Source organism: Paramormyrops kingsleyae, chromosome 13 (genome assembly GCF_048594095.1).
Source record: "Paramormyrops kingsleyae isolate MSU_618 chromosome 13, PKINGS_0.4, whole genome shotgun sequence".
NCBI lineage: Eukaryota > Metazoa > Chordata > Actinopteri > Osteoglossiformes > Mormyridae > Paramormyrops > Paramormyrops kingsleyae.
The window spans coordinates 20,433,324-20,454,486 of NC_132809.1; the positions used below are offsets into that span (position 1 = coordinate 20,433,324).

The 21,163-nt window shown below is 43.6% G+C and overlaps 1 protein-coding gene across 2 annotated transcripts in view; it reads right to left on the reverse strand.

The window, feature by feature from the left end:
• Positions 1 to 21,163, reverse strand: part of ambra1a (autophagy/beclin-1 regulator 1a) — a 55,841-nt gene that overhangs the window by 11,740 nt on the left and 22,938 nt on the right. The window contains exons 12-16 of one of the 2 annotated variants that reach the window (XM_023817141.2): positions 10,589 to 10,699; positions 6,897 to 7,085; positions 5,147 to 5,301; positions 918 to 1,057; positions 106 to 204 (exon numbers count right to left, since the gene is read on the reverse strand). In XM_023817141.2, coding sequence (XP_023672909.2) covers positions 106 to 204; positions 918 to 1,057; positions 5,147 to 5,301; positions 6,897 to 7,085; positions 10,589 to 10,699 — 694 coding nt within the window. Of the gene's footprint in view, positions 1 to 105; positions 214 to 917; positions 1,058 to 5,146; positions 5,302 to 6,896; positions 7,086 to 10,588; positions 10,700 to 21,163 lie in introns of both variants that reach the window. The other variant, XM_023817139.2, reaches the window with a different exon arrangement.

A 21,163-nucleotide genomic window follows, 5' to 3' on the forward strand; every position in this document is an offset into this window, starting at 1 on the left:
CATGCCCCCATTTCTGCTGGAGACCCTACACTTATATGGTCTGAGGTAAAGATGCATGATCCCTGGCTACACGTCCCCCAGGATGCCACCCTCACAACTCCTTACCCTGGGCGCTCTGTTCCCCGGCTGCCAACCACACTGCCGCCGTTGTTGATGGTGAACATGGGTTCGGCCGGGAGCTCCGAGGAGCCATCCCCATCATACCTGGAGTCCCTTGGAAGAGAGAGGTCATTTCAGCACGCCAGGTTGTCACACACTCCACAATTTGGTCTGAGCTTGTTGCAGTACCCTAAAACTCACTGCATAATGATTTGTTCCACCATTAGTCTTTGCTGTCACAGGCCTGTGTTTTCACACTAATAAGGAATCTCACAGTGGGCAGAAAGTGCGTGTGGCTTCATGTGGGCCACAGATCAAAAGCAGCAGGCAGAACCATGAGTCCAAGTGCAGATCATTATGGTTTCTCTGGTATTTGTGCCACTTACTGCCGTAAGCAGCAGCAGACTGTTTAAAAAAAAAGTGCAAATCTGAACAGCAGAAGTGCAGATCCAGCATGTGCATCAGCAACTAAATACATTCTAGTTCCTGCTGTCACATTAAAGAGTGAGGCATCTGTCAAGTTATGACATGACTGAAACTTTAAAATGTCAAGGCCCAGCTCAGAACTGTGCAGTACTGTGCAGACTGAACCCTTCAGGAGCCAGGACCAGGTCCATAGTATCCGAACAGAGAAGAACAGAGAACAACTGATCTTGTAGAAAAATGACGGAAGGGTTTTATCACTCACTGGGATAATGACAAGACCAGTGGGAAACCAAGTTTACACCCCCAGACAAAGACCCCCAGATGGACCACCTCAGCCCACCCTATCACCCGCACTTTCTGTTGGCATTTTGCACAGAGAGAGATGGACTTACACAGGCCTACAGATGACCAAGTCGCCTTTGTTGGTCCCATAAGCCAAGCCAAGGCCGGGTTCTGGGAGCCATCTGGCTGAATTAATACTGACATGTCTGCGCTGGTCTGGGGCCATCGGATAAACCACATTGAAGACTCTCTGAGAAAGGAAGAGACATGATTAGGGCAACGTGGAAATGGCAGCAAACGTGTAACAAAACTGCAGCATTGAGAGTAATGAAAAGACAGAGAAGCTAGCATATTAATAATTAAAAATGACTTAAGGTACAGAACCAGTGAAAGGCCTGGACACACCAGCTTCTAATGCATGTCTATTTTAGTGGTGTTATTCACTTTATTAAAAAGCCTTGAGACAATTAAGTAATACGTATCAAGTATTGCAACAACCAAATTTTTTCATTTTAGATTTATCAAAACAGTCCCCTTTTGCTTTGATGACAGCACTGCATTCTTTTAACCAGCTTCCAGCTGAAACCAGCAGGAATGCGTCTTCAACAGTCCTGAAGGAGTTTCCATGGGGCACAAGTTAGCTATGTTGCTGTTACTCTTCAATCCAACTCAACCCAAACCCGCTGTATAGCGTTCAGATCAGGGGGATTGTGGGGGGCAGTTTGTGTGTCACAGCACTCCATGTCTTTCCTTAATCACAAGATGACAATTACTGCATTACCTCAAGCTTCGCTTGCTTAGGGTTGTTATTGTAAAACAAAAAAATATATTTATATATTTTCAGTTGGTGTGTCCAGACTTCTGACTCGTACTGTACTATACTGGAACTAAATAATAAGAAGTAAGATACTAATGAACTGATGACAGTGACTACAGTGCTGCAGAACAGGTTACACCGAGGACAGGAAGAAAGGACTTAATGAAGGAACTGAATGACTTTTAAAAAGAAAGGATGAAAATTACGTAGGTGGAAATAGGATGGGAAAACAAGAAAGACAGCACAGAAACAAGATGGATCAATAACGGTCAAGTTTTCCACTTATCAATATTACGTTACCCCTTGTCATTTCCCCACAATTCTGCATTTAAGTAAATACAGTTGGGTGAACAACATAAAAACTCAGTATCAGGTACCAACTACCACTAGAAAGTGGCACTGTCCGACGGCTGCCATGGCAACAGAGAATCAGGCTGGGTTCATGAGCAAAGACCAGACTGCACGGCGGTCCAGCATTTTCTGTTCGGAAAACTGGCAATGGTCCTAGGCACACCACTCCCTCCTCCCTGCTGCCCCAAGGTCCCGAGGCCAAGGGTTAGATCAGGAGGCGGCTGATCTAGACGGCAGAGCACTGCAGGGAGCTTTCTGAGTAGGTCCACTTCCTGTTCAGCTGTGATCTAGTGTAGGACTATGACTATGTAAACATGGATCTTTGCTTCATAAAAGCCACCCCCTCACCAAGACAACGTTGAGATGCAAAAACAACACTCCACTTTATGAATAAGTACATAAATACAGTAATAGGAAACATAATGCTGGTGGCCAAAGACATCATTCATACAGGATGAAAGTTCTGGGGGAAATACAGAACACTCCAGCATAGAGAGATGTGGCTGTTGTTCGACACACGAGATTAGGCTCTTCTGTCACCAGGCAGACATGAGAGTGCTGGAGCAGAGCTCCATGCTGCGAACAGGTACTAGATATCCTCTGGAAACATCAGGGAGAGAACAAGGTAACACTACACAGGTGCGAAACACCAAGAATGAAAAGATAAGAGAAATTCTGGGCAATACCTGGTCCAATACACTATGTAGGTAAATGTCCGGGAGGTATGGGGTTCAAATAAGTGGAAAAGATGCAACCAAGACAACAGAAAACCCACATGCATACACCCTGGACGTGTAAAAATACAGCACTTCAAACATGCATGGATTAATTAGGTCACCAGCAATGAATGAGAGTGTCACTCGGCTGTGAAATGGACTGGAAGCCCAATAAAGCCCAGAGGGTTCACCCACATCATCGTGAACAACAAACTGCTAACCGTCCAGGTTGCTCGGACTTCCAAATATGGATTTTCTATGCTTTTGTCAGGCACAAACCAAATTCACGCGGGCAGAGCGTCTCCTTTCAGAGAGGCCAAGCAGAGACAGAAGCTGACCAAAGAGAAGCCCGCTGACCAGGGCCTCTCCATGGAAACAGGCTTAAACGGACAGGCCAGCAAAGCTGTGGGGGCGGCTCTGCAGACACACAAGGACGCTACCTCAATTGCAGCAAAAATACAAGGCAATTTTAAATATGATTAAAAGCCTCACACTCAGATTCCTGAGCCAGAATTCTGAATGCCCACAGGTGCCTCGTATGGCAAGGCGAGGGAGGATGCCAGCCATCATGGATAGACACTAAATATTGCTTAGGACTCTGCAGCAATGCAACTTCAAAGAGAAATGAGAGATACATGCAATGTTCCAGGTCAGACCCAGTCTGACCCAGGATAGGCTGACACCTCTCTAACTGAACGATGACTGACCCTTTAGCAAGGCCATCATCCTAACACCAGCCAAGTCATGCTGCCAAGTGAATGAGGAGGAGAGTGTGACTTCCTGCATATTCGGAGACTGCAACAGTACAACAAACAAAGCAATTTCAGCCTGCATAACATCTCAGCGCTGTCTGTATATCTCACTTCTTTGTTAATTACCTGTCTCAATGGATCTCAACTTAGTGAATAGATCTTGAACTAAAAACTTAATTGATCTTAACTAACCAGTTAGCTAACTTGGCAAAAAAAAAAAACAACCAAAAAAAAAGCCAATATGGACCAATTTTGCAAACCTGACATTTGTAAAACAGGTGGCAAGACAACCAATTTTATCTATTATTTGTTTGCATTTGTTGTAAACGGAGTTCAGAAGTGCACAGTTATTGATCAAAGTGATGATTAAACCTAAAACTTTAGAAACTTAGGAATAAAAAAAGATTAAAAAGCACTTTTGCGATAATAGGCACTTTCCCACTGAAGTTCAGGGACCTAGTTCCTGGTTCCAGGTTTCTGGGCTGTCTCAACTGGGAACTTTTGCAGTTTCTGATCATTTTTGTAGGTTGCTTTCCTGCCGTATGACAGGAACTGTGATGTTTATGCTACAAGCATGGGAGATGCAAAAAGCTCATAGATGAAACCTCACATGTAATTTCATAAGAAACCACCCAAAACAATGGAGGATGAGCAACTCATTTTGTTAGTTATTGGGGGAGATCGGTCGTGTTGTCTGAAAATACGGGACAAATTGGGTCACGTATTCGTTCAAAAAGGAACATAGCATTTTATTTATATGGCCGACAAAATGTTTATAATTCATCTTTCATTGTCCACAGAATAAAACAAATGATGTGAACTTTATTCTGCTAATAAGCACTAGCAAGTTTCACTGCAAAACTGATGATATCAGACAAAAAATATGGAAACCCAAGCAAAGAAGGTATTCATTCATGCATTTAATGCAACTGAGATACAAAAATAATCCCATCTGTCCCATCCACAGCTAGTAGCTCCTGGTCAAGCAAAAAGTACCTATTTCAGAGTAAGGACTTCAAAAAAAAAAAAAGAGGCTTAGGAACTATCTTCCAGGAACTCATAATATAATAGCAGCCAAAAGGCAGTTGTATCAATGCCATCAAGTGAATACCAACGAGTGAACACGGCTGTGAAAGTTACTCTTCACTCAGTATCTTTCCAAATCAGAAATGTTTAAGAGTCCCGGGCATATTAGGAGTTATATTATTAAGAGTTAGTTTTGGGCATAATGACACACGTCCTTCTTATAGATTTATCAAGTACGCAAAACAGCGATTTTCATCCCGTGTTCTACCAAATATCTCGAGTTTTTGTGTGTTGCGTCCAGTTGTTCATGGATACCCTCGTCAGCCCAAATTTCCAAATTTTACACAGGAGTGTATATATTGACCATACGGTACTGTACTGTACCTCGAGTCAATGAACCACTGAAGCTGCACAATGGTTTCATGAGTGTCACAAAGTAATACATGCAAAATAACCTTCACATTTTCACCCAGATGACCACTGAAGCCACATCCTGATGATGGAGGAGTTATCATCCCACAAAGTTTAGTATTAGAGGCCAAAGTGCTATGCAAATGGTTTGCTAAGATTAAAATTGGATCAAACTAATACCAGTGCAAAAGGGGGTCATTGTTGTAATTAAAATAAGACCATTCTGCTGTTTTCCCCATTTTAGAAGCTTCGTAAAGTTGACTTACCCGCATTGATGCGTCACCACCGTGAGGCTGTTGAAGGCGGAACACCTGGGCGACCATGTGGTCAGGGGTGGGGTGCAGCAGAATGCGACGGGACGCCAAGCCCACCATCACGTAGCGGCCCATGGGCGACAGGCTGACGGAAATGGCGTTGGGACCTGGGGGGGGGGGGGGAGTGGTGGTTCAGCGAGCAGATGGCCATATCGCCCCAACAGCTACTTTATAGGCAGGTTCAACTAAAACAACTAGGATTCATTATAGCCACCAGGAATATATTATGTGTCACTCCAATTCAACAATTTTCCAAGAAAATGTTTTGTTTCGCAATTTTTGATTTTGGAAAAATTTGGCATGTAAATTTCAAATACCTTTCAGGGCTCAGAGAGTGAGTGCAAAAAAGGACAATTCAGAGTGTATTCCTATGAGCTGTAATGTTTTTACTATTACAGATACATGGCTCAACTACAGCTTGTTGGAAAGCTCAGAAAGAGCACATTTTCAGCTTTCATTGAATAACATTTTTTTGTTTTTACAGAAATAAAGAATACAGCCACCCCTTCACATTCGAGAGGGTTAGGGGCGTGAGACGCCTGCAAACATAAAAAATTGTGAATAATACTTGGGCACCCCTGACCTCAACCTAGTCTGCTAGCCTGAGCAACAAAATAAGGAGTCTAATTACCAATTCATAAACAAATAGTACTGTACATATTGCCTGTAAAATTATTTTTCCTATCAAGACCTTTTAATATAATATACAAGCCATCTAAATTATGCCCCTGTATATACAAAGTTACTACTGTACACACTGGGAACACTACGTTTTAGACTCATTATTAAAAATGGAAAATTAGCAGCACTGAAAAGTTTAAAAGTTACTGCAAGAAACGTAAGATTCCACAGTCACAGCCAGCTAACACATGACTGAGGCTGTTTGCGAAGAAGAAAGATGCACAATTTGCCTAAGCCAAGACTTAATATAACAACTGACTTGTTACCAAGCCCTGAAAAAGAACTTTTTGAACTTTCCGAGCTACAGTTGAGCCATGCAGCTGTAATTGTAAAGAAAAGCTACAGCTCTTAAGAAAACACTCTGAATTGACATTTTTTGCTACCTGCTCTTTAGAATAGGTGCTGTATCATAAAAAAAAAAAAAAAAAAACACAAAACATTTCTCAGCTCTGGAATGTATGTATAATTCTGATGCCAAATTTCATAAAAACCAAAATGGTGATGCAAAGGTCATTTGTTTGAATCAAAATGGATTACCCATGACCAATAAAAAAGTAATTTAATATTTATTTGTACATACAGCTGCAGAAAAAATTGAGCACCCATCAATGTGCATTTGGTGTATGAGGCTGTGATTAAATCTGATCTGAATGAAATAGGATAATGTCAGAACATGGGAGAGACTTTAAGGCCCTATCAGAATAGTTGCCAGCCAGAAAGAGTCAATTTAACCACAGAAACATCAGGATGCTGTTTATTATGAATTTGCTCTTTATTATGAATATCTGCTCCTGGCGGCTTTGGCTATGCAACACAATGCTGCCTGCTGCTGAAACTTTTCTAAGCTGACAAGCCTCTAAGCAGAACCTCTCGACTACCTGGGCCACAAACACCAACCTTGCCATCCATTTCATAGGTACCCACAGAAAACAGGATCCAACTGCCTGGAACAGGACACAGCGAGACAAACATCCCTCCGGACCTAAAGAGCCTCCCAAGGTACCGCCTTGGGGCTACCCACCAAATCTCTTAGTGTAGAGCATCTCTCCCAGGTTGTGTGGAGCCAATGAGTAGACGGCCAGCATGCCCTCATCTGGGAAGCCCCGCTGGCTGCTGGGAATGAAGACGGCCAGGAGCTGCCCGTCAGCGGAGATGTCGCAGCTGGCGTCATTGTAGATCTTGCAGCTGGGTACCAGGACGTTGACAGAGGCTGGACATGGGAATGTGAACAGATGTCATATGTGACTTAAAATTAAAGCATCATACAAAGATCGATTAATATATGGGGCTATTATTATAGCAAAATTATTTGCAAATGTGTATGGACAGTTGTGTGACTGTATCCCCATCTGTGTTAGTGCAATCAGATTTGTAAATGTGTAAAAGAATTTTTAAATGTGTATAAATGTGTACATATGTATTCAGAATCCATGTGCGTAAAGAGATTTATATATGTGTGGACAAATCTGTAAATGCATACACAGGTATTAATGGGTAAAAAGTCTAAGTATTTTGCTCCAAGAGCTCTATATACTGACAAGCCATCAGTTGCAAGTCAGGCGGACCTTGCAACTGGATGTCTTTTTACCACATGATTTTTGCTACACTTCAGCCATGGCAGATCTGTAAATGCGTGTGAAGATTTGTCTGTGTGTTGTGGTTTTGAGGGCTTAGGTTTTAGCGCTGCCCCACTCCAGCTTTTGAGGAGTTACGTCTGGAATGTCTTGAGGGTATAAACCATGAGACAGAATACCTCTCAACACGGATTTTCAGCATAAAAATATTACGCTTAAAAAGCAAGCATTTTTATTCCAAATCAACACGGTATAAATGTTAAAGACGTCTATCAGTACTAAGATATACCTATGCTAATACTTCCTATTCAAGGGTAAATGGTTAAATCTTCAATGAATTATATTGGTTAACGTATGATAATACTTTTAATCAATCACTGAAACTGAAAATTTGCGAAAATTTCAATTTAGAGATTTATTGTTTTGTCTGATATGCTGAATTATATGTCTGAACACAAATTAAAGCGTGTTGGTAAGGATGTGCATTCAATAGCCTGGACCTGACTACTTTGCTCATTTTAACTTAATTTGTTCCAAATCAGACATATCATTCAGCATACAATTCATCTAATTCAGATATATCATTGAACCGATTCGTGTTGACAGGTATTCTGTCTCATGGTTTATACCCTGATGGTTATATTTACAAACTCTTTTACACATTTAGAAATCTGATTACGCACACAAGGTTTGAGAGTCACACAGCTTTCCATACACATTTGCAAATAATTTTGCTACAATAACAGCCCCATATTAATACATCTACAGGAGGACATAAAGCAGTATCCATAAGACCCCCCCGATAACTGGCTCAGAGAGGGATCCTCCCCCAATCCCTTAGATTAACTCCAGTACACCATGAGGGGCTGATTTACTTTTAGATTTCCTCCAGCTCTTCTCTGTATTTGCAAAGGACTTGTTCTAATAGATATAACATTCTATATATTGTAATATCAAATCTTCGCTGTGCATTAAAAAATACTGTGAGGATGAATCCTGATAGTTGTCACCAAAAATCCAGTGTTTCAGGAGTGTGAAATCACACCAGGTATTGTGCTTTTGGTACTTCAAGGTGTTGGTATTCCACCGATGTAAAATCTGGTACCGGTGCTGAGTGACATCACAATGCGAGGCAGGGTATTTTGTACTGAATTTTTAAAAATGGCTGTATTAAATTATAGGGCCGGATGACAAGCTATATTAATATCAATATCCCATGTTATGCACATGCAATTCCTACATCCCTAGACAGCTTGATTAAGATCAGGCTTTTTCTTACTTTCGATATACAGACTTGGACAAATTTGTTGGTACTCTTACAGCTCATTAAAACAATGCTTCATTTCTGAATCGATTAAAAGCAATTGTCTAATGCCTTTAGTATGTGATAGAGTAAACCAATAAAATTGTGAAAAGAAATGATTTGTTGTTTATTTTACAAAGATATGCTAAAATAGTATGGACAGATTTGTTAGTATCTGTAAAGAGACTATTTATCCTTTCATTATAGTCATGTTTCAAACTAAGTGTTTAACCTTAATTAGTCACAGGTGCCTTCAAGCTTTTCATCAGTCATTCAGTCTATTTAAAGAGAAAGAACATGCTACTGTGTTGTTTGGTATCATTGTGTGCATCACACTGAACATCCACCAGAGAAAGCAAAGGAGAGAGCTGTCTGAGGAGCTCAGAAAGAAGATTATAGATAACTGTGTTAAAAGTAAAGGCTATAAGGCCATCTCCAAGCAGTTTCATGTACCTGTGACCACAGCTACCAATAGTATTAAAAATTAAAAAGTACAAGGTTCATTAGACTGATAGCCAACCTGATCAAGGTACAATCAAAGAAAATCAAGATTCCATGTGTCAAGGGACAGATTGGGAAAAGAGGATCCAGATGCAGAGCAAACAGGTAGCCAAGACACTAAAAGAGAATCTAAGAATGGATGCTGCAGTCAAAAAGCCAAGGAGTCTATCCTGGGGAGTGAAGGGAGAGGCAGGTACTCGTGCAGATGCAGGGATATTAGGACACACTCACACTCACACACACTCACCGTGCACACACACACTCACACCTAACCACACAAGAGGGAAATCAAACAGTCAAACAGACAAGCAGGGCAGAAGAATGGGCTGTGAGAGGACAGCTGTCAGTACTACGGTGAATGTGACCAGGTGACAGCGATCAGGATTCATCCTCACAGTATTATAATAGTGAGAAATATACTGCTCAAGAATCTTGAGAGAAAATCATAATCCCAAATTTAACTGAAAAAAACTGAGATTCACATTTTAGCCAAACAAGGGGTGGGAGATACATGGTTTTGATGGACACTTCTGACATCCAATGGAGAGACTCAAACAGATGAATACATACAACATCTTTTCATTGTTCAGTTAGATGCCAAATATTGTCAGTAGATAGAGGACAATGGGTGTATTCCATTTATAGTAAAAAGTCACAAATGTCAAGAAGTTTTCATTAGAAAGTGACAAAATGCATACAGCACTACAAGGCTTATGTTTTAATATGTAGCAATGGACACAAGGGGCTGTGCTTAGTGGCTGCTGCCTTTCTAGCAGCCTTTGAATACCTTTTAGCCTGTAATAGTTATGTGACATTAATAGCAGCAGATACTGCCAGAATCCCTCCAATTAAACCCTAACCTAACATATTCCCAAAGGATCCTACACAATAAGGTTCCTGTTGTCTTATGAGCTGCAGATCCTGCATCCAGGATCATCTGTACACATTGTAGGTAATAAGGCCCCTCAGACCACCTAACCCCATTTGATAAACAGCCACCTAGACAGGCGTGTGATTAGAGTGACCACTCATCCAGATTTCCTCTGGACAGTCTGGTTTTGCAGTCCTCTGTCTAGACTGCTGTCGAGTCCCCTAGCTCCTACCCCCCCCCCCCCCTCGACAACAACTAGCATCACTCTCCCCCACCCCCCAGTCACACAAAAAACATCTCAGAATTGCCACTATACAATATTAAGGGCATAATTCTAGAAAGACGTAGCAGACATCCAATCCATACGAGCAGGGAAATATCTAATGCTAGCCATTACTAGGTGCTGCTGTTGATACGACCAGAAGCCAAACCGGCCAATGAGGCACCACATCGGTGCTCCTTACCGTTGCTGATCTCCGGCAGGTCGAAGTGCGTGAAGTCCCACCACTGCAGGCGGTAGGTGGTATTGGCGATGTTGCTAGCGACGGCAGACTGGCCGTCTCCAATCACAGCACCTGGAAGACAGCGGCCCCAGAGAGGCGGAGTCACGACACGGTTCCAGAGGGAACGCAATGAAACTCCGGCAAATTTAATAATCAAAAGGTTGTGCACACAAATTACAATCTAAAGTTAGTGTAATCTGGGGAACACAATGGAACTGAATTAAATGAGGGCAAAGTGAGGTTTAGAAAAACAGAGGCTCTACCGTAGGTGCATTGACAAAGCAATGAGGAAGATGCTGTGGTTTAAATGGAAATGATGCTCTTAGTGCTCAAGAAAATTAGGGCTGGAAGGCTGTGGATACTGGTGTCCCCTTGAAAACGTTACATGCCAGGGTGGAGTGAAAGCTGTACCACACCGTTACAAGCAAAGCCTATATCCATGTCTAAGGTCAGTATGTAGGCTGGAGGCAGTTCTCTTACTCAGGCTCACTTCTAGCACCTATCAGGATCCTCTCCCAAAGCTCAGAATCAGGCTACACGCCTCCTACTCCTCAACATTCACCTTACTGCCCTCCTCAGCACTCAAATGTGAATATTATAAATGCATTATATGCTAATAGCATGCTAAGATGGCTCAGAAGTGTTCAGAGCTCAGCGATTCCTCATGCACGTGAAACCTAGATAACGAAAAAGCAGGACAGGAGGAGTTTAATATGATGGACAGCAAGGAAATCAAATGAGCGAATACCTAATCCTGAACTCTCAACAGGAGCACAGGAGGCCAGACCAAAGCCATATTGTTTTAGGAAGCTACACTGACATGAGGAGAAGCAGCAGCTTGGAAAAGACCATCATGCCTGGGGAAAACTGTAGGAGAAAGAGGAGGAGGACGACAACCAGCGGATGAATGAAACCATCACAATGACAAACATGCCAAAGGAAGCCTGAGACACCTATTCTTGTGTAGTGATTCCGTCTATATAGTCACCGGCAGTCTATGCAGATTTAAGGTAAAGTAAAAATGACAGAAAGACGCTGAAGGGGTCCAAACAAAACCTGTGTGTTACAAAACCACAAAGCAGTATCATGTGAACGCAACAGACACCACAGCAGGACCACCTGAGAACAACACATTGTAAAGCAGGCAAGGCGGACCAGGAACCCGATGAGCGGCTGGAAGGTAATAAAGCTAAATAAATAAAGAGGCAGGGGCGCACGTACGCACCCGCCCCCCCACCGTGGCCGCGGAGTAAAGGCCAGCCATGCACCGCCAGGCAGCATGACGGAGACGGACATGACCACTCACCTGGAAACGGCACACAGCTGAAACCCAAAACAAGCAATCAGAGCTTATATATGCCTTGGGAAAGGGATTCAGGTATGTGCCTCATGCTAAACTGACCTAGGAACGATGTTCCTGATGGTGCCTGCCTATCTACACACACCCTAATCACAAATTCAAAGCTTTTATACTTGAGGGAAGCTGAGGAATTTTAAAAGTTTGCCAGTTTTGTAAATCTCTTACTAGAAATTATGACCTGTTTTCTCAAAAAAATCCACTACAGTGAGCAGTTTAATGTAGGAACCATTTTTTTTTTACTAATAGTATCACTGCACAGAAGATATCACTGGGCTGCTTGTGCTCAATATCTTCTGTGGAGTGATACGGCTGGTGTGTGGAGTTTGGTAGGAGATATAACTTTTTTCATTCTGTGGGTGAACAGTCTCTGTAAAGCTTTTATTCAGTGCAAAAGGTGACGCATATGACATTTAATATGCAAGTGTTGGCATAATAGGGTGACAGTGATAGAAACCTTTAAAACCAGGATTAGCTTAGACTAGAGCCTTTTCCAGTCAGTACAGCTCAGAAGGCTGGGCAAATCCTGTCCTGTTTCAAGAGGTAAGCTTTTTAAAAAACACATTAAGAGCACAAGTGCCTGAACAAAGAATGGGGGGGGGGGTGTGGTTAAGGATTCTTTGCCTAGATGGAAATCAGGGCTCCTTCCTCTCTGAGCCACCACAGTCCCACAGGCATCAGAGTCTGTCCAAGCAGGACTGCTCCAGCTGCCACTGACAGCCGCATCTCACTGCTGCACGCATGCAGAACAAATAGGTACCTGGAGATCTGCAAGCAGAATGGGGCATCATAGAACAGCCATTGGGATCATAAAAGCGCAACCCCCCTCCCCCACCCCCAACAACCCATTCCTGCACAGCCGGATGCCGAGGGTGAAATCACAGCTAAGAGGAAACAAGCTGTCAGACGCTGTACATTAAATGAAAGCAATGCCTCTCCCACATGCGCTTGGCGTCTCTCGCGCCAATGTTTCCCCTGCCCCTCACACCCCCTGCCACCGCACCCGAAACAGCCAAGTCACTTGACGAGCTCCTGCGAGTGGCCCGCAGGTGAGTAAAAAGGAAGCGGCAGCTTTGGCCGAGTAGAGAGACCCGCTGAGGGATTAGCAGAGCATCTGAACTTCGACAACAAATGAAGTGTTTCTGGCCAGTGAGAAACAGGCCCTGCTCATAGGATGGGGACAACAGCGCCCAACTAGCATGGACCGGATAACGGGGGCACAGTGAGTTGCCCCTGCATGCACACACAGGATGCTTAATACACGTGACAGTTATAATGAATATCCTCCCGCCAAATTTCAATTACACGCCGGGCTGACCCATAAAGCGGCTCCATTAAAATGTTTAGTGATGCCAATCTGCACTTCTCTCAAACTCCTTGATGAAGCTTTGGCTGAATTACTATTCACTCTATTCAGTTTTTTAGATGGGATTTCAACCTTGCAAACAGAGCACTAACGACGTCCCGTTTCAATTTCGCAGCTCAGTTACGTAAAGCCTGAAAGGGGCAACAGGAAGGAAGGGGGGCACAGCTTGGAGCACCACTCTGCTGCCAGTCACAGGAAGAGAGCATTCCCCTCCAAGCGAGATGCGAAAGCATCAAAGCAAGAGCCTGGGGAGAGCAGACGGTGAAGGTCCCTGCAGCCTGTTCAGCTGGCTGCGACAGAGCAGTGACAGCAGCAGCTGTCAGCGGGTGGAGGCCCTCTGCTCACCCACATTCACCTGAAACGGAACTGCAGTAGCCTTAAAAATTTTAGGACAAAGAAAAAACTTTTATCGGGCACGTCTTAGTGGGGTCAAGTGTCAAAAGTGCCCTCTTTTTGCCATCACTATGTGGCACTGCTTCAATTTTCGGGTTATCGGACTCAAAAGTTAACAAATCGCACCATAATTCAAGCAGTAGTGCTTAGTGACAGGAGAGAAAAGGATGAGATGATTAGACACCTACTCTTGTGAACAGCATAACTATGTTATTATTACTTTATCTTGTGACCACTTCACAAAAACATTATATGGATGAAAATCTATACCTGAAAATCTTACCCATGATAGACCCCAAAACAATCCAAAACTGGAAATCAGAATCAAGCACCCGGGAGCAAAAATGGAGTCTGCAGCCACCATCTTGTGCACAAAACTTCCCGGGAAGACTGTACAGGTCAGTGATTCGAAAACTGATGCAAGATTATTTTCTGAATATTCTACAATATGAAATATAAATGTTATATTGACTTTTTCTTGCTATTGTTCGGCAACTTTTATCCATAGCAGTCTGGTAACCAGTCAGCAAAAAAGTATTATTGGTAACTAAAATTTATGGTTGGAGAATTTGTGTCACTTAGCCATAGTCTGGTCCAGTCCAGTTAATGGTGGCATATGATAGAATAGGCACAGATCTGGTGAATCTAATTACATACATAGTGCTTCAAGGGCACCTGACCCGGCACTTGGCCTAAAAGCTTTACTTTCAAGTGTGCGTATATATTTAAATGTGTATATGTGTGGTCCAGGTATACATTACAATGCGGACATGTGGTCTTAACATGTTATTTCTGACGCTGTAGGGACCAGAGGTTTTACTTCATAAGGAAAATAAGGCACGCTCACGTCCCTCATCGGCTGCAGACAAACTGCTACTGGTCAACAAGAGAGCCTCGTGACCTTCTGCTGCATAGTCTGGTTCTCCAGCTGAAGGAGAACAGGAAGGACGTGTGACAGGTGGTGAGAGTGGCAGAGCATGCCATCAGTACTACACTACCCTCACTCGAAAAAAAGGTACAGAACAATCAAATCCAAAATTAAATTGAAAAACAGCTTCTTTCCACAGGCAGTCAAATACATAACCACTCCTCCCCCTCCCTTAGACTGAGACACAATGAACCCCAACCCCTAGAACTGGAAGTTCATTAACTTGTCGTCACTTTTATTTTTAACACTTGCACTTTATATTATTGCCATTTTGTACCTCTACTTCTGGATATTCTGTATGTTATTTATGTCAATACATTGCATTTTCAGGCATGGCCCGATCTGTTCATCCTGTCATTTTACAGCAAAATATACAGTCTACATTGACAGTAAACTACAGTGGTTGCTTAATTGTTCAGCAAGAACTGGTGTTAATGATTCAGCTGACTGAAAAAAATCAGTTTTCTTTCCTTGTCATTTCAAGTGTTCTGATTGACTCTGATCTTCTATTTCCAGTTTTTGGATCAATTACCCAAATATCCTATATCTGAAATGTTAGTTTATATTTCAGTTCAAATTGCTGCTATCCAGCAACAAGTGCCTGGGGTCACTAACAAGACCCATAAATGTGCACTCAGACACAAGTGCAGGTGCAATACAGAACTTGTATTAAACAGACATCAAACACAAAGAATCCAAAATTGGAATATTTGGCTGAATCCCTTTCTGGGCTGGTGGCGATCACTCACAAGCAATCCGTAAAATGAACCTGAAATATTAATGGGATCAGGTTGGAGCGTGAAAACGTGATAAAACGAAGTGATATAAACTGGGCACCATCATAAAATATGACATGAAGTATGGATCGGGTAGCACACATAGCACTTTCTGAAACTCAGCAGGGGTGCGTTTCCCGAACGACGGAAGTTAGTATTAACGATGCAACGTACTACGGTAGTTCAAACTTACCAACATCTGAAGTATGACTGTTTCCCAAAACCGTCGTACCACAGTAATTTGAACCACGTTAGTTCGTTGGGACTACCGTAGTTCGAAAGGATGTAGATGATTCAGAGCTATATAATTTGTCCATTTAATAATCTGTCTCTAGCCCAGATTCACTTCCATCATTTAGAAACATGCTTGCAAGCACAGAGATGAGAGAAGACCTGTGTCCAAAAGGGTCACTCAGCCCAAGCTAACGAGGGATTTATTTTGATTTCATGCTCTAAAAAGTCCAATGAGTGCTTTGAATTCCTGAGCCTAGAAGAAATGACTGTTTGGAAAAGCTGCCACCCACACGTGTCAGGAACACAAATTACTCAGACACGCTTTGGCCTTTCTCACATAATTTAGCTCGTAAGAACACAGCCTGTAATACTACCAACTATAGACTAATTAGATATTACCAATGGAGCTCTTCTGTGACCTCATTGAGGCAGATTAACTTTCCCTAAATGCAACGAAGGACCTGAAGCATTACTACTCTATGGATTTTCATGAACATTTATCATCTGTCAAACTAGGTATAAAACCGGAAGCCAATTGTGTCCCTGGGCATTTTAAGACATTGCACTGTATTGTTTCTGGGGCCTTTTGTGAACAAATTTTAACTCCACTTTAGCATGACTGGTTGTTCAGTTAGCATTTAAAGTTTCATTCAAAAACATACAGAAAGACATTGACAGCAACCCCATAGGCATCATGGCAGCCCCTGTCCACTGCCTTCACCCCCGCAAATGGCAGCATTTACCGGCCTTGTTAAAATATGCCCATTTCATTATAACGAGAGTCTGTTCATAATGAGCAGGCTGCTGCAAGCGTCGCTCACTCCTGCCAAGTGCCGGGAATCTAAATGAAGGATCCTGAAAGATTTCCTGACAACACAGCCACAGAGGAACAGAGGGATGGGCGGACTGTCTTACAGAGGGGAACATAGCTCCTTGTTTTTGTCCATTAATTTGGTTGGAAGAACAAAATTGAAGCATGAAATATAGAACCTCAAGCAAAGTCAAGTGAATTTTAAATTCAGCAAAAACAAATATCCAAAATCGGCTATGTTCATAACACACTTGAAGAGAGATATTAAACATTCATTTAACTTCACTGGCCCTGTTTACACCTGGTATTAACATGCGCCCTGGGTGATTCGATCACAAGTAGACAGCGCTAAATACGGCCATTCACACCTGGCATTATCATGGGTCTCTGCATGTATTTTGATTGATCACTAGTAATCAGATCTCACTTTCCCACACTTTATTTAAATAAGCACGTAAATCACTTCCATATGCAGGAGAACAACAAATGAAAAGCAATATGTACATTTCAGGGTAACCAAACTGCCTATAACGTTTGTATGAAATGACAGAATACTCTAAATTAAATAAATAAAAATATTTCCATCCATCCATCCATCATCTACCACTTTTCCGGGTCGGGTCACGGGGGCAGCAGTCTAAGCAGGGAACCCCAGACTTCCCTCTCCCCGGCCAATTCGTCCAGCTCCTCTGGGGGAATCCCAAGGTGTTCCCAGGCCAGCCAGGAGACATAGTCCCTCCAGCGTGTCCTGGGGCTTCCCCGGGGCCTCCTCCCAGTGGGACATGCCCGGAACACCTCACCAGGGAGGCATCCTGACCAGATGCCCGAGCCACCTCATCTGGGTCCTCTCCTCTCCCTCCCGAATGACCAGGCTTCTCACCCTAACGGAGAGCCCATCCACCCATTTCGGCCGCTTGTGTTTGCGATCTCGTTCTTTTGGTCACTACCCACAGCTCATGACCATAGGTGAGGGAAGGAACGTAGATCGACTGGTAAATCGAGAGCGTTGCCTTTTGGCTCAGTTGCTCCTTCACCATGGGCAAAGGGATGCTACCCTCTCATCCACTGCGATAAACCCCAACGTACAGGCGCTCAGCCAGGGGGCAATAAAAATGCCTACCCCTGCTTGGCGCCTCTCTCCGTGAGCAACTCCAGTGTGGAAGAGGGTCCAACCCCCCTCAAGGAGACTGGTTCCAGAGCCCAAGCCATGCGTCGAGGTGAGCCCGACTATATCTAGTCGAAATCTCACAACCTCGCACACCAGCTAAGGCTCCTTCCCCACCAGAGAGGTGACATTCCCTGTCCCTAGAGCAGGCTTCTGCAGCCAAGGATCGGACCGCCAAGGTCCCCGCCTTCGGCCACTGCCCAACTCACACTGCACCCGACCCCTTTGGCCCCTCCTACAGGTGGTGAGTCCATTGGAGGGGGGACCCACATGCCTTCTTCAGGCTGTTCCCAACCAGGCCCCATGGGTGCAGGCCTGGCCACCAGGCGCTCACCATCGAGCCCCACCCCCAGACCTGGCTCCAGGTGGGGGGGGCCCAGTGACCTGCGTGCAGGCGAGGGAAAACGTGGATCTATGTTATTACTTATCATAAGGAGTCTAGAGTGTGTCTCAGTGGGCTAAGCCTGTGTGCCTGTAACCACAAGGTCGCCAGTTCAAACCCAGCCTCAGCACACCTGCGGGTCCTTGAGCAAGGCCCTTAACCCCCAGCTCCCTGGGCGCCCCAAGGCCCTTAACCCCCAGCTCCCTGGGCGCCCCAAGGCCCTTAACCCCCAGCTCCCTGGGCGCCCCAAGGCCCTTAACCCCCAGCTCCCTGGGCGCCCCAAGGCCCTTAACCCCCAGCTCCCTGGGCGCCCCAAGGCCCTTAACCCCCAGCTCCCTGGGCGCCCCAAGGCCCTTAACCCCCAGCTCCCTGGTCGCCCCAAGGCCCTTAACCCCCAGCTCCCTGGTCGCCCCAAGGCCCTTAACCCCCAGCTCCCTGGGCACCCCAAGGCCCTTAACCCCCAGCTCCCTGGGCGCCCCAAGGCCCTTAACCCCCAGCTCCCTGGTCGCCCCAAGGCCCTTAACCCCCAGCTCCCTGGTCGCCCCAAGGCCCTTAACCCCCAGCTCCCTGGGCACCCCAAGGCCCTTAACCCCCAGCTCCCTGGTCGCCCCAAGGCCCTTAACCCCCAGCTCCCTGGGCGCCCCAAGACCCTTAACCCCCAGCTCCCTGGGCACCCCAAGGCCCTTAACCCCCAGCTCCCTGGGCACCCCAAGGCCCTTAACCCCCAGCTCCCTGGGCGCCCCAAGGCCCTTAACCCCCAGCTCCCTGGGCGCCGCTACAGGTGGCTGCCCTTCGCGGACAGCTTACTCTACAAAGAGCAAGTTGAGGGAGGCGTAAAGACATTTTCATATAATAAAGTATGAATTATTATTATTAATGAGCCGCACTTTGTCTGGTAATAAAAATATCTATAAATTAATAAATGAATATTTAAATAAAGTGTCCTTTTATTTTTTTAATAATTGCATATAAGGTATATTTCATGTCTGTCTTCTTTGTATCTTGAAATTGTATTTCGTAATAACATTGTGATTTTCATTAGCAAGTCAAATGTGATGACTTAAATAATTCAAACTACATATTACAATAAAGTTCAACTTCTCACGTGTATGTATTTTTATACCGTGTCAACACAGGACAAATGTATTGTGTTAAAAAGGTCTTTGGTACTAAGACTTATCTAGGGGAGGCTAATACTTTTCTATTCAAGGGCAAAGGGTTCAGCCTGTAATGCATTATGTTGGTTGCTATATATATGATAATATTTTGCCTTTTAAGCATAACGAACGAAGGTCTGTAAAGAGGTTCATTGTTTCACTGGAGTGGGACTGAATTTCTGACCAGGAGTTCAAGCCCCTAGGTAGGAAAATATAAAATTATATTAGAGCTGTTACAATTACTCAGTTACAAAAAAAGCATCGATTAAAATTTTCCTTATCGATTACTCTAAGTGCAGACAATTAACTGCTTTTGCTCAAAATTGTTTCTATAAAAAATACTTCCATACAGTGGAAGATGAGCCGTCTTTTTTGTGACCAGTTCTTTTTGGCCTCTTGCCTCCTCATTTTTAAGTTCTCCTGAATGCACCACACAGCCAACGAGTGAATTAAAGAGCAGGACAAGAATGATTATGATGCACAGAGTAAACTTTAGACAGATTTTTTTTAGACATATACTAAATAATTCTGAATCATCGTTAGAAATGCACAGTTTGATAAATTTTGTTTCCTATAACTGACCAAAAAATTTAGCGCGACGTTCTGATTGTGTGAACCCAGCAGACGGTTGTGGTCCTTACAATGTGACAACTGCGTGTGCATCAAATTGCACATCATGCAAGCCCGTTAGGGCTGGACATGCTGTCACTGCACACTTTGTGTGTGGGGAGTTTAAATGTTCACCCCATGGACTGAACATTTGCAATGTATCTACTATATTATATTATGCAATATTATATTATAAACGATTACACGATGAATTGCCAGATCGATTATTGATATAATAAATAGTGACAGAATTTCATGTTGCATGTCATCCCGCTTGCAAGAACATTATTACATAGATGCGCACACATACAGAGTGCAGATGAGGTGCAAGTGGCAGAGAAAAATCTGATAAATGAAGTAGGAAGGGCTCTGAAGTGTCAAACACTGACTGAGACACACACTGCGTTCCTAACAGATGTAATCTTACTCCAGACTTTTGATGAAATTTGAGAGCCCTGGTAAAATATAAACAAAAGGTAAGGGTCCCATTATGATTGCGATCGATCCCGCAAATAGCTAGCCGATAACTAACAAACAGACTTGTTCAAATATCTCTAGTTTCTATTGACATTTCCATTTTCTAGGCAACTGAACGCACAATGTTACCTACAGACTTTAATTTTACTTTCATGTGATTTTTACTAGCAAAGTTTACTACTATTAATAAAGTGTGGAGCAACTCTGAGATAAATAAGCAAGCTTCATCAAAGTGCGCAGCAAATTCAAAAACATCTTTAATAAATCACTTCTTACATTATTTTTCCCAAATTTGCAATTCGATCTCAATGCATCCTCAATGCATTTTGGGTGCATTTACACCTGTAATTAGCACTTTCCAGTTGTAATCGGATCACAGGATGCACAAGTTATTTATGACATACAGCCAGTGGGACTTTAAATGTCCATTATTCTTATGAAACGACAGAACCCAAAGCCCACTGCAGAAAACAAAGCCCTCAAAGAGCCCAGGACACACCACTCTGTTGGGCTCTGATGGAAACCAGCAGAGAAGGCTTTGCGTTTGAAAGTTATTTCTTATAGAGATATGATTATAAAGGCAGGCAGCAAACTAATACTTTTGATACCACAGCAGATGATTAAAAACATGGCAGCATGTCTGATATTCAGTCGACCCAAGTGTTTTGATGTCACTCTCCTTTACTGTCATCACTGGCTACTTATCAACACTCACTTCAAGTCTTTGACTTACAGGTTCATTAATGGACAGGCACCCATCTCCATGTCATTGCCTTAACAAGCAGAGTGTCTGCAGTGGAGATCCAGTCCCAAAACCATATGTATTCCATGAAGTCCAGGGAATATAATCACCAGTGGTGCAGAACAAGCCATCAAAGCCT